This window comes from Mytilus edulis, chromosome 8 (genome assembly GCF_963676685.1).
Source record: "Mytilus edulis chromosome 8, xbMytEdul2.2, whole genome shotgun sequence".
Lineage (NCBI taxonomy): Eukaryota > Metazoa > Mollusca > Bivalvia > Mytilida > Mytilidae > Mytilus > Mytilus edulis.
In genome coordinates, this window is record NC_092351.1 from 48,265,292 (window position 1) to 48,278,745 (window position 13,454).

Consider the following 13,454-nt stretch of genomic DNA (forward strand, 5'->3'; position numbering starts at 1 on the left):
GAAACACAGCATTGAAATATAAGACACACAGAAACAAACCATAATGTAACAATAGTAATTTTTCTAACTTGGTACATGACATTTTAAGAAACAAAATGGTGAGTTGGACCTGGTTTTGTGGTATGCCAAACCTCCTGATATAATGGCAATGTTAAATATAACATTAAAATGACAAAATAACATGACAGGACTACACACATATAAATACGAGAACATATAGGACAAAGAAACAAGGTGAAATATTTATATTTTTCAATTTTCTAATCATCACTATTTAAACCGATAACATGCAGAGCTATTGGACGTAATTGTGTCTAGAATAGTTGTATATGAACAGCATTTGTATTAATCCCTACTTCTTGGTCATATTTTGTAAATAAAAATGTCTCCCCTATAAATATCAATAAAATAACGTGTTGTTTTCATTTCTCACAGAAATGGGTCGATAACTATGTTATGGATTATCAGTCCCCATGGGTAATTAATGGCTTAGTAGACTCTTAATAGTCAGTACTTCGGTACTGATATGATTCATTAAAACATTTTTTTTTTATTTTCGTTTATAGATTTCGAAATGAAAAAAACTGACATTTTAACTCCCTCAGGCAAGGTTAACATAAGATGTATTTGTTGATATTAAAGTACTATTTTGTCATTTTTAAAATAGTAGCTCTTTAACTGTTTTCGTCCCTATACATCTTCGGCTTTCATATATTTATCTTTGAACGTTCCTGGTGAGGGTCGACCAAGCAAAGCGTGTTGTCCACATAAAATTAATAACGAGTTGTTTTCATTTTATATATGTTTACAAAAAAAACTACCCACCAACCTAATAGTCTGCACATCCGTGTTCACATAAATTACCAATGATATGGTCATTCTCATAAACCAATAGATTACAAACCCAAAGAAGTTCTACCTACGATAAGATTATATTACCTGTACACTGTCAAAACATTTCCAATTTTTTAACTTCAATTTTCTTCAAAATCTTCATTTAGCCTATTTATCTTTTATCATTCAAACGTAACTGATTAGTCTTTTACAGACGAAACAGGCTTCTAACATACCCAATTATTATTCTGGTATGTATGATGAGTTTCATTAGTATATCAGAGCTGTCGGTATTGGAGATATTCATTAAAACAGTAATTGTAGCAGAAGATAGAATAACACGGTAAAAGTTACAAAATGTGGAATTAATTGAATGTAATATAATGCAAACGATTTATAAACGTAATAGACTCATATACGGTGTTTTTGGTTTCAAATTTGTAATTCAACCTTTTGGTATAGTATTGTTATCTAGACAAGATCTACCATTTAAACTTCTGAATGTGTTGAAATATGCTCTTTATCTCACGATTTTACGAGGAAATGGATGTGTCTAGATTACACAAATCAGATACATTGATATAAATTACGCAATACTATAATGAATGAAGCATTCACATCTTTTTCTAATAAGATAATTGAATACACAACCTGTTTGTTAGAAAATTGCATTAATATCTGTTTTTGAAAAGATAATTTGTTTTTAAAAGTTGAGATTTAAGGATGCTCGAGGGTATAAAAATGTCTTAAACATTTTTTTTCATTACAAATGTTATTTGTTACATTTACATATTTGCAGTTTATTCATGTTCTTTTGCATTTGCATTTTTTTGTAAAGTTTCTAATATTCTAAAATTTCGTCCCACATTATGTTAACTTGCGATATTGTAAATTTCTATGATCATAATTCAATTAATGTATTACTGATCGACATGCTAAATACAAGATATTAACAGATTTGATAAGCGTAAATTTTCTATTAGTTAAAAAATAAAGCTTTTATTCCAATTACAATTGAACTTTTCCATATTAATTTGAGAGTTAAGTTATGTTGATCTGTACATGAACTTTACATGCATTTGTAACTTATAAACTTAAGCAACTTCTTAATGATATTAATTAGACAGTACGCCTACGGTCCGACCGTATGAGTATTTTGAAAAAGTACGCATACAGTCCAGACCGTACGCGTACGGTCCAAATATTCATACGGTCCGGAGCATATATATCATTGAAAAGATCCAAATTATCTCTCTTTGGTGCAAACATGTCATTGTAAAATTTGAAACAAGCTACAATTTGAAACTTTACATAGATGACAACGCAATACAAAAAAAGTAAAATGTATCAAAAACACTGTGTGTACAGTCCTTCATGTTAATCAACTATTTGGATGATAATAATTCAATTAATCTTTCCGATTTCCTAGACTAGTTTAGCTCTTATTCTATCTACATCTACATACAAATCAATTCTGAAATAAATGGAAGGTTTTAAAACAAAACAAAATTGTGTTTACTTCTTAAGACATGTGGATAATAAAAAGGGTGATCCCACTTGGATTCGAATCCACGACCTCCCAAACAATAGGCAAGCAGATTACACCCAGACCATTATAAAACCATGCTTAATACAAACAGAATGTCAGGTCTGAAACATCATATTCTCTGGATAACATATACATCTGATAAAGTTAATTTTGTTAGCAAATTAATGCCCTGATCTCTATGCTGTTTTGAACATGTATATGTATAGATTATAACATGCCCTTTTCCATATTGTCCCTGGTATCATCCCAAGACTCCCATATCGGCATCGAAGCTTTAGCCAAGGGACGATATGGGTCGAGGGATGATACCAGGGCAAATATGGAAAAATCATGCTATTATCTATTTATCACATATTTAAGTTCTGCAGAAAGGAGAAAAAAATCAATTATAATAATTTAATGAAACATAACGGGTAAAAACATTTTATCACAAAAGCGTCGTTCAGGATGCAATGACGTCACGTCATTTGGAACCAGAGCACACTATTAATATACTCTTTTTTGCCCCGGTCCATTTTGAGGTTTTTGCATATGCAAAACCTTAGATATTCGTAACAAATATGTGATAAATATATTTATGAATAGATTCCATAATAACAAATGAATAATCCAGATATTGTGATTATATTTAATACTGGCTCTTTGTTTGATCTTATTGAAATGGGCTAAAACAAAATCAGCAAGATGCAGTCTAAAAGGTTTAAACTGCGATGAAAAATTAATTTGTACCCATGGAAATATGAATATATATATATGTGGATAAAAGCTATGTTCTATGGGTTTAGAATGCAAAGATAAAACTGCACGTGTTTTGTCAAACTCTTTGAAAATTTCAACAAATTATATATGACTTAATGAATTCACTGTGACATATTTTTCTATATATAAACAGATGTTACATATTTTTTCATTACCTGGTGTTTCATGACCGCGATCTGGAAATGATTGGCAGCAACCATTATCGTCTGATTTGAAGCATAAATCCCACATTCCTTGTGAAGCATTTTCTGATGTCGACCAATGGTCAATCCAAAACGAAATATTAAATATCAGCAATGAAATTAATATAATTATATATGTAATTTTTTCATAGCGATTCATAGTTTCAAAGTATATTGCTGCTATACAATGATCAATTTTAGTATTACATATATAGAAATTCCAACAAAATCACAAACGTCACTGACTTTTGGTTTGTAAGTGTAAGGATATGAAACTTTTGTCTATAAATAAGTTAATTGTAATTGAGATACCATAGAACAAGCTAATTGGGAAAATATGCAATGTGTTAGTCATTGGTTACTTAGAAAGAATATTTAAATACTTGAATTCAAATCGTTAAGCAATCATAAAAGGACATTTTTACAAATGTTAGTTCCGGCATGGGCTCAATTCAGATCATTGTCATATATGTAAGCAAGATACAAAGAGTAGATATTAGATATCAGTTTGTTAATGCGTTATATTTCATTTGCTGTATTTAATAGTTTCACACGAAACAGGTACATATTTCACTTTAGCAATATACCAAAATTATGTTAATTGCTTTCTTATGTACAGTTTTCATACAGTGTTTCTTTGCATCATATTATCTGATGTATGTTAGCTTCAGTACCAGCCATTGGACAAGTGATGATATAAATCATTCGGGAATATGGAAGGAATGTTCTTACGGTACAAATAGATCACGAAGTGTAGGAAATGAAACATTCTTGTTCAATGGAACATGCTGTTCATCTAAACAGTTTAAAGGTATGAAAAATTAAAATTGAAACTTATCTGAAACAAGGAAAAATCAAGCTATAAATTGTTTTTTGGATGGAGAGTTGTCTCATTGGCACTCACACCACATCTTCTTATATCTATCAATCAAATTTGAACTATTTCATAAATAAGAAATTTTTGGGTTTCGTCATATGGACAACAACCAAAGTCATTTCAAAAGATATGTTATATTATCGTGTTGATTCAATTGTTACACTTGTGTAATGGTGTTATAGTTTGTCATAATATACTTTCTGTAACTTATCACTTATTAACATTTCTTTGCAAAATATTATGATTAATTCTTTTACCTGGTCTGTCGCCAAACGTGTATGGTGGCGTACTTACCACAATGACTGTAGCAAAGTTAAAAATATCGCCAATGAAATAATAAGTTACTATTGTATACCTATCCCACACAAAATTGGATATTTTGAATTCATTGATTTCAAAATTATAAATAGATTTAAATTATGTAGGATCTAAAATTAGCTACAATCAAACATTCAATGTATCTTGACGTGGATCAATTTGAAAAGAAGATGATGTAGTTACCAAATTAAGTTCATATAAATACGTACGAATATTAATTTGATCAGTAAATTACTATTTCTTTAGCGTGTTGAAGTAAAATTATTAGGCATTTAAAAATTCTAATTGAACAAGTTCATAGTTATCAAAGGTACCAGGATTATAATTTAGTACGCCAGACGTGCGTTTTGTCTACTTAAGACTCATTAGTGACGCTCATATAAAAATATGTATAAAGCCAAACTAACAAGGTAAGATTTGCATCATGATACTAATTTAAGATGGCTGGATGGGATCGTGTTGACCAGTATTTCGGCTGAACATGTGATAAATATATATATATATATATATATATATATAAATGGTTGAAAATCTTACAAATTAGGGCGTTAATTTCTGAGTTGAATTGTTTCATAATCTTCATGTCTGGACCTTTTATAACCTACTATACGGTATGGATTTTCTCATTGTTGATAGCCGTATGAGTGTCTTGTGGTATTTAATAAGGCTCTATTTTTTTTATCAGTAAGACTTGCATCCCAAATAAAAAAATCTAAGATTTATCTTTTGAAATGTGCATAATTTGTCCAACTGAAGAATATTAATGATAAATGTTTTTGTAACCTGATTTGTATTTTCTCGTAAGAATTATGAATTAAGAAGATCGGTAAATTTCTGTTGCCTTAATTGGATTCCACAACGTATCCAATCGATGTAATGTACTGTCATTGAATAGAAGATATGGTAATCACTCAAATATACTTTCATTAATGATTTCAGGATATATTGCAGCAACTGGATGTTTCTTCCTCATTATTTTGTGTTTGGATACAATTGTTTTACCTTGTTTACTTTTGTTTGATTGCTGCGAAAAATATGTTATAAGAGTGTGGATTGCATATAGCGTTGCAAGTAAGTTTATAATATATGGGTGTTGTTTTTTTTTTATTGTGTTCAAAATAGAAATATGTAATAGAACTCTAAGATTATCAATTCTGATGTGCAATTTCTTTTTATTTTCTGGGTAATATTTACGTCTATGATTATCAAAAGTACAGACTCGTGTGCCTTATGTACAGTAAAAATGAGAAAGCACTTATAATCATATTTAAAAAGTAGATTTATAGCTCCTGAAAGACTTTAAAAACTTGTAGTTTTACCTGCACAAATTTATTGTATCGATTGTTTCTCATATTGATTTGTGGTATCTCCCTTACTCCATGTGTTAGGTATATGTATGATTATTGATGGGTTATTTCCCTTTATTGTTTACCGCCTGACATTTATTATTAAATGTGCTTCCCAATCGATCACGTGTGTTAAAGTTTTCTCTACTTACTGGCACTGGATGATAAAGAACAGGGTCGTTATATATATTTGCCTAAAGGTAATTGGCTTGTTAACGTCTCCGAAGAGACGTTATAAGGAATCAAAAGATGGACAGTATGTAGATGAATGCTTCTTACTATACCTGATTGAAAGATACTACGAGACGTGAATAATTAAAACTCGTTGATTGGTTAGGACAATCCAAACCTAGCACAATCCTGTAGCGTTTCGGATTTGTCCTCTCTATTTTAGCAATTAGATTTTGCCTGGTCATTAATCATGGATATTGGTACACAGGTTACTTTTGTCTATAAATAGCCGAATCTCCTGGTGTTTTGTAAAAACACACAACGTTAAACGATAAACTACGTCATAACATGTGACCTCACGTGTGGTAAAATTTGTTGATTGATATGCAAGGCTATTCTAAATGAATTAATCTACAACACTTTCCATTTTCATCAGCTAAGAGACCGTTAGCCTTTTTTGACAAGCTATTACTTTTTTTGAATATGAAATGAAGTTTATAATTAATAATAAATCTTCTTCTTTTTCTTGTTTTCTGTATATTCCACCTGCTAAAGAGGAGCACGTTCAAAAAGATTTTAAAATTGTTGGCTTATATTACATGGGCACAATATAAATATAGAATGTAAGGCTTGTGTTACACAGCCGCAATATAATACATTTTAAAGTGTTTCACATAGAATATCGATCACTTTAAAACTTCTATCAAATGACCAATTGGTAAATATAATCGAATTTTACATTATACATTTTGTACTCTATTTGTAATTTCTTTTTGCCAACCTCACAAGACATCACATGAATCTTGCCAATGAATGCTTTGATTTTTCTAAGATTATGAAAATATGTGATATTACTCCTCTTTTTTTTTTATTCAAGAGTCAAAATAAAAGATTCGTCTTTAATGTGAATCATCAAGCGTATTCACCTTTTGTCAAATTGTTTGAAACATACAGTAACTGTCCGTTTTGGGTTCATGCTATTTCCTCGGGTTTCTTATCATGATTTTTGAAAATATTTAAAAATGAATTTACGAAAATCAAACATCGTTAAGATAATCTAACCCCTTATTTGAGTAAACTAAGAGTTGTTATCAAAGTACAAAACAGCAATGTGATAAGAAAAAGCAAAGTAAATCCTATTATCAATCAAACACTCTCGCTTTTACATGCTATCAAAACTACAAGAAACTTTCCAACTGGTTGAATTAATACAACTTAATAACAACAGTTACACTTAATGCGATGCAAAACATTAAATTGCAAGTGTTTTAAAAATATTTTGTTTTTACTTTCAGGTACATTGTGTATGGTAATTGTGTTGTCTGTATATGGAGCTAAAAATGAAGATTCGTCGACTTTGGGATGGTCCTATATGTTAGCACTGGGCAGTTTTGTTTTCCGATCGCTAGCTTATTTTTGTGTGTTTTTCTTATTTTTTAACGATGAAGATTTTGTCAAAAAAATAAATCCGAAATTATCTGAATGGATCAAAACTGTTCGACCATGCAAACATATATGTAACCAATAGCATCATCATGTTGTTTTACAATTATCAACATATGACTAAACATCATCTAAAAATCATTATCAAAACAAAATATACAGAATGAAATTTTACCCTCATGCCATTAAAACATTTAAATACTTTAAAGTGTTATTTATTTAACGAAAACAAAAACTTCAAAGGAAGAAAGGTTATGCATATCTTATCGATAGTAGTAATTAGAATCGCAAGAATCAATATATACAGTAAAGGAAGGAAGATTTAAACTGATGCATTCCTGTGTTTTTAATTCATCAAATAATTCCTAGTTCCGGTACACACTCTCAGTATGTGTGCAAGATGTCTTCAAATTTCCATTTCATCACTACATTGTCCAATCTAATTTGTTCAATTTAAAAAGATATTCATTTTTTTAGTCTTGTACATTAAAGCAACAGTTTTTTTTATCTCGAAAATCGATATAAAGAGAAGGCAAATCAAGATCACAGACTAAATTTTACGCATGAAATCCAAAAGGAGTGAGAGCGGGGGCGTCGACAGGGTATGCGTCTATACTATGCAAGCATCATCTGCACTCAGTAAACATGTTACAATCAGGAATGTAACAAAATCGATACAGTTATTGATTAGACGACTGCACTGGTACACGATCTTAGTCCTCAAATGTGTCGCAAGTTAGTTGAGACACCGACAAATCGTACCGGTCAAATAATTCGTGATTGTGTACGTATTATGCAATTTCATAATATTTCTGTCATTCTTCCTCAGTACTTGTATAAGGAGCTCATCCTGTTCAAGTAGGAAAAACTTTACACGATCGTGCCGTTCTAAATGAGACATCGACAATAAAGCACATAATATTATTCTGCGGAGAAATTGGCAGTTGATTCTTAGTAACTGGAAAGTTGAAATGAGAACTAAAATAGAATTTAATCGCAAAACAAAATAGTGTACTCACTACTCACACTACAGTGTTAGTATGTAAGTTGATATAATAATAACAACGATATGTTGTTCTGGGATGAAAGATAAATGTATAGCAGTTAATAAACTCATCATAGATATCAGGAATGAATTTTGAATTTGCCCCAGACGCGCGTTTTTACTACATAAGCCTCATCTTGACGTTCAGATTAAAATAGTTAGACAGCCAAACAAGTACAAGGTTGAAGAGCATTGATGTCTCAAATAAGCTTTTTACAAGACTATGCCGTCTGATTGTAATCCATGTCTCGAATTCTGTGACTTTTGTTGTAGACAAGACAAAAACTAGAATTTATAAAAGTTTTGAAAGTATAAAGCAAACCCAAATCAAAGATCTTCTATAAACACCAAACTATTCACATACAAACAAGAGTGCACACGCTGAAATGTCTCGCCTTCTATACTAATCATTGATATTATGTTGATAGTCCTAAGTATAAAGCTAAGCTTTATAACAACTGTCACATAAACTTAACATTAACCAAGATAACTAAACAAAGACCATTGAACCTTGAAAATGAGGTGAAAGTCAGATGAACCATGCCATGCAGACATGTACAGCTAACAATGCTTCTATACAACATATATAGTTCACCTATTACTTATAGTTTAAGAAAAATAGACCAAAACACAAAAACTTAACACTGTGCAATGAACCGTGAAAATGAGGTCACGGTCAAATAAAACCTGCACGACTGACATAAAGATCATAAAATATTCCCATACACCAAATATAGATGACCTATGGCATATAGTACTAGATAAAAAGACAAAAACTCATAAACTTAACTTTGACCACTGAACCATGAAAATGAGGTCAAGGTCACATGACATCTGCCCGCTAGACATGTACACCTTACAATCATTCCACACAACAAATATAGTAGACCTTTTGCATATAGTATGAGAAAAACAGACCAAAACACAAAAATGTAACCATAACCACTGAACCATGAAAATGAGATCAAGGTCAGATGACACCTGCCAGTTGGACATGTACACCTTACAGTCCTTCCATACACCGAATATACTAGCCCTATTGCTAATAGTATCTGAGATATGGACTTGACCACCAAAACTTAACCTTGTTCACTGATCCATTAAATGAGGTCGAGGTCAAGTGAAAACTGTCTGACAGACATGAGAATCTTGCAAGGTACGCACATATCAAATATAGTTATCCTATTACTTATAATAAGAGAGAATTCAACATTACAAAAAATTTGAACTTTTTTTTCAAGTGGTCACTGAACCATAAAAATGAGGTTAAGGAAATTTGACATGCGACTGGCGGAAACTTAGTAACATGAGGCATCTATAAACAAAGTATGAAGCATCCAGGTCTTCCACCTTCTAAAATATAAAGCTTTTAAGAAGATAACTAACGCCGCCGCCACCGCTGCCGGATCACTATCCCTATGTCGAGCTTTCTGCAACAAAAGTTGCAGGCTCGACAAAAATACAATATATGGTTTATATACACTTTAGGTGGAAATCAGGATATATTTTTTTTATTTCTGGTTCGAAAAATGTCACTTCCGGTATGAAATAATAGTATAGTTCACACCAATTCAAAAAAATATGATTCTATAAACTTTCATATAAAATAAGTACAAAAAAGTTACTTCCGGTTTACACAAGGTTGCATTCAGTTAGTTTATTCAAGGATATATATATATATATATATATGACATTACCAAAATGTTCCATGACATTATCATCTATATATATGAAGTTACGAAGTTAAAGCAATTGTCTAAATCTGGGATATGAAAACCTCAACAACCTTGACCTCAGTTTCAATGTCATAAACCAAGGACCTCAAAACAAAAGACCCAATGTCTTTATTATAAATGGTTCATTGGTTATATAAATACACGTTTTATCTAAAACCTAAGATGGCAGAAAACTCTGATTATCTATGTTACCTTTTGAACCAAAATCACACGAAAAGATATCACAGCTAACAATTCAGTTAAAATATTTTGTCAATATCTTAATTTCTAAATAAAATAAAATAGAAATTTAAAACATTACCTTCACCTTTGACCTTGAACTTATTCTATTATAATTGGGTCTCACGTAAAAAGACCTTAGGTTTTAGGTATATCACTTAGGGAAATCAAGTTACAAATGCATATCACTTATAACAAGCATTCAGCAAGGTTTCAAAAATAATAAGAACATAAACAACCGGTCTTTCCACAGATAAATGGAAAGCCCTAATATGTAAACTTCTAAAGGTATTCATGACTTGATATCAGGTACAGAGATATGTTGTTTTGAGATTGTATCTCTGTTCTTTTAATCATGATCAGTGATCAATCAAAACGCACAAATACACTAAAAAGTAATGGTAAAGTTATCAAACGTACCAGGCTTTTAATTTAATACGTCAGACGCTCGTTTCGTGTACATAACATAAGACGCATCAGTGACGCCCAGATCAAAATAATTATCAAGCTAAACAAGTATAACCTGAAGAGCATTGAGAACCCGAAATTCCAAACAGGTGTGCCATATACGGCTAAGGTAATATATGCCTGGGATAAGAAAATCCTTAGTATTTCGAAAAATTTACTTTTTTGTAAACAGGAAATTTATTAAAAGAAAATGACCATATGACTGATTTTTATGTCAACACCGAAGTGCTGACTACTGGGCTGGTGATACCCTCGGGGACGAAACGTCCACCAGCATTAGCATCGACCCAGTGGTGTAAAAAGTTATCAAAGGTACCAAGCTTATACTTTAATTTTCCAGATGTGCGTCTCGTCTACATAAGACTCATCATTGACGCTCAGATCAAAATAATTATTAAGTCAAACAGGTACAAAGTGGAAGGGCATTGGGAACCCAAAATTTCAAAAAGATGTGCCGATAACGGCTTAGGTAACCTATGCCTGTATTAGACATGCAAGATAAATGTTCACTGTTAACAATTGTCGGTATTAGAGTCGTGAGTCTATGGTGGAGATATCTAATAAATATTAAAAAAAAATATTTTTATAAAACAAGAGGCTCTCAAGATTGAGCCTGAATCGCTCATCTGTAATGTTTGCTTAAATCTTTCCACAATCATAATTTTTTGCTTTTCAGTATATATTAATGAGTGTCTTGAAAGTGCATTTAAAAGTTCTTTGTATCTGTCAAAAGCAAAAACAAAATGCATTTTACCCGTATGCTCAGTTTTGGTCAAAGTGGATATGTTTCTTGACATACAAGAAAATAAAACGCAATATGTATACTAGATACTCTGAAACTCATTCAGCCCTAGTTTGACTGAAATTAGTTCAGCAGTTTCAATAACCTCATCATAGATGCCAGGACTAAATTTTATATAGACGCCACACGCGCGTTTCGTCTACAAAAGACTCATCAGTGAAGCTCGAATCCAAAAAAGTTTTTTAAAAAGTTTTTTTTCAAAAGAGAAGATTTTTTAAAGTAAGCATACAAGATGAACAAATTGTGAAAACATCTCGTTTTAAGGGCAACAACTCCTAAAGGATCAATTGACAATATTGGTCATAAACACTCATTTGTAGATCTTACTTTGCTGAACATTTTGGCGTTGATAGTTTATCTTTATCATAATTGATCTTCAAGATAATAACAATAAACTGCGAAATTTCCTATAAAATTTCCAGTCTAGTGGCAGCAACCCAACAATGGGTTGATAGATTCATCTGAAAATTTCATGGCTGCTAGAACTTGACCTTATGAACAAATTTACCTCAATAACATTTGCTCTAAATCCTTTAGTGTTTGAGATATAAGTCAAATAGTTATCAAAGGTACCAGGATTATAATTTAGTACGCCAGACGCTCATATCAAAAATACTAGTAGTAATAAAGCCAAACAAGTACAAAGTTGAAGAGCATTGAGGATCAAAAAAGTTGTGCCAAATACGGCTAAGGTAATCAAAAACTGTATGTTCTATTTTAACCATGGCAGCAATGTTTTTTTGACGAAACAGAAAATAAAACACATTATTCACTCTAGATAACCTAATGATCATTCAGCTTCATAAAATTGAGACTGGAAATGGGGAGTTTGTCAAACTGAAAACAACCAAACCTGAAAGTGTTTTGAGTTAAGAAAATATATTAAATGCGTGCAAAATTGATAAAGAATCTTTTTTCTGCAGTAGTCAATATGCGCATGTGCAAACAAATCTTATTGGATTTCGAGCATTTGTTTGTTAACAAAGCAAAAGAAGCATATCATTTTAAGTTTGTTTGGAATTAGTTCAGTATTTTCAGAGTAGAAGATTTTGAAAGTAAGACCAGATAAACAAATTGTGTAAAATTGTCCTTAAAATGCAATAACTCCTTTTAGGGGTCAATTGACAATTCTGGTAGTATAAAACTTATTTATAGATCTTGCATTGCTGAACTTTTTTGCTGTTTACAATTTATCTTTATCGTTAATAATATTCAAGAACAACCAGATGCTCCGCAAGCCGCAGCTTTATACGACCACAGAGGTTGAACCCTCAACAGATGGAGCAAGTATGGACACAACATTCAAGCTTGATACAGCTCTGGATTTGGATTATGACTAAAAAGTAGACACAGCATAGGTTTCTGGCACAGAATGAATGTCGTCTAATGAACTTTAAAAAATAAATTTACTTATTATGGTCCAATATCCAAAATCTAAATACCTGACCATGAATTGATTCAGAAAAATAACAGAATCCCATGAATTCAATTATAGATGAAATCAAACAAAGTTTAGTTTTGGACCCTTTTGACCTCAATGTGGACCAATTTGATAGCAGGGTCCAAAAATCAAAAATCTAAATACATGGTTAGATTTAGCTTACCAAAGAACCCCACACATTCAATTTTTGTTGAAATCAAACAAAACTAAGTTGTGGACCCCAATTGAGACCAACCGAAAACTGGGCCCATAATCAAAAATCTA

At 31.4% G+C, this 13,454-nt stretch overlaps 1 protein-coding gene and 1 long non-coding RNA gene across 2 annotated transcripts in view; one reads left to right on the forward strand and one right to left on the reverse strand.

The window, feature by feature from the left end:
• LOC139484149 (uncharacterized) overlaps positions 1-3,466 on the reverse strand; it is a 44,631-nt gene extending 41,165 nt beyond the window's left edge. The window contains exon 1 of the mRNA XM_071267879.1: positions 3,298-3,466. Coding sequence (XP_071123980.1) covers positions 3,298-3,373 — 76 coding nt within the window. The 5' untranslated portion in view covers positions 3,374-3,466. The remainder of the gene's footprint in view (positions 1-3,297) is intronic.
• Positions 3,467-3,886: 420 nt separating this feature from the next.
• Positions 3,887-7,687, forward strand: LOC139487032 (uncharacterized). Its single transcript, XR_011655720.1, has 3 exons — positions 3,887-4,135; positions 5,459-5,590; positions 7,332-7,687. It is a non-coding gene; the product is annotated as an uncharacterized lncRNA (long non-coding RNA).
• The last annotated feature ends 5,767 nt before the right edge of the window (positions 7,688-13,454 follow it).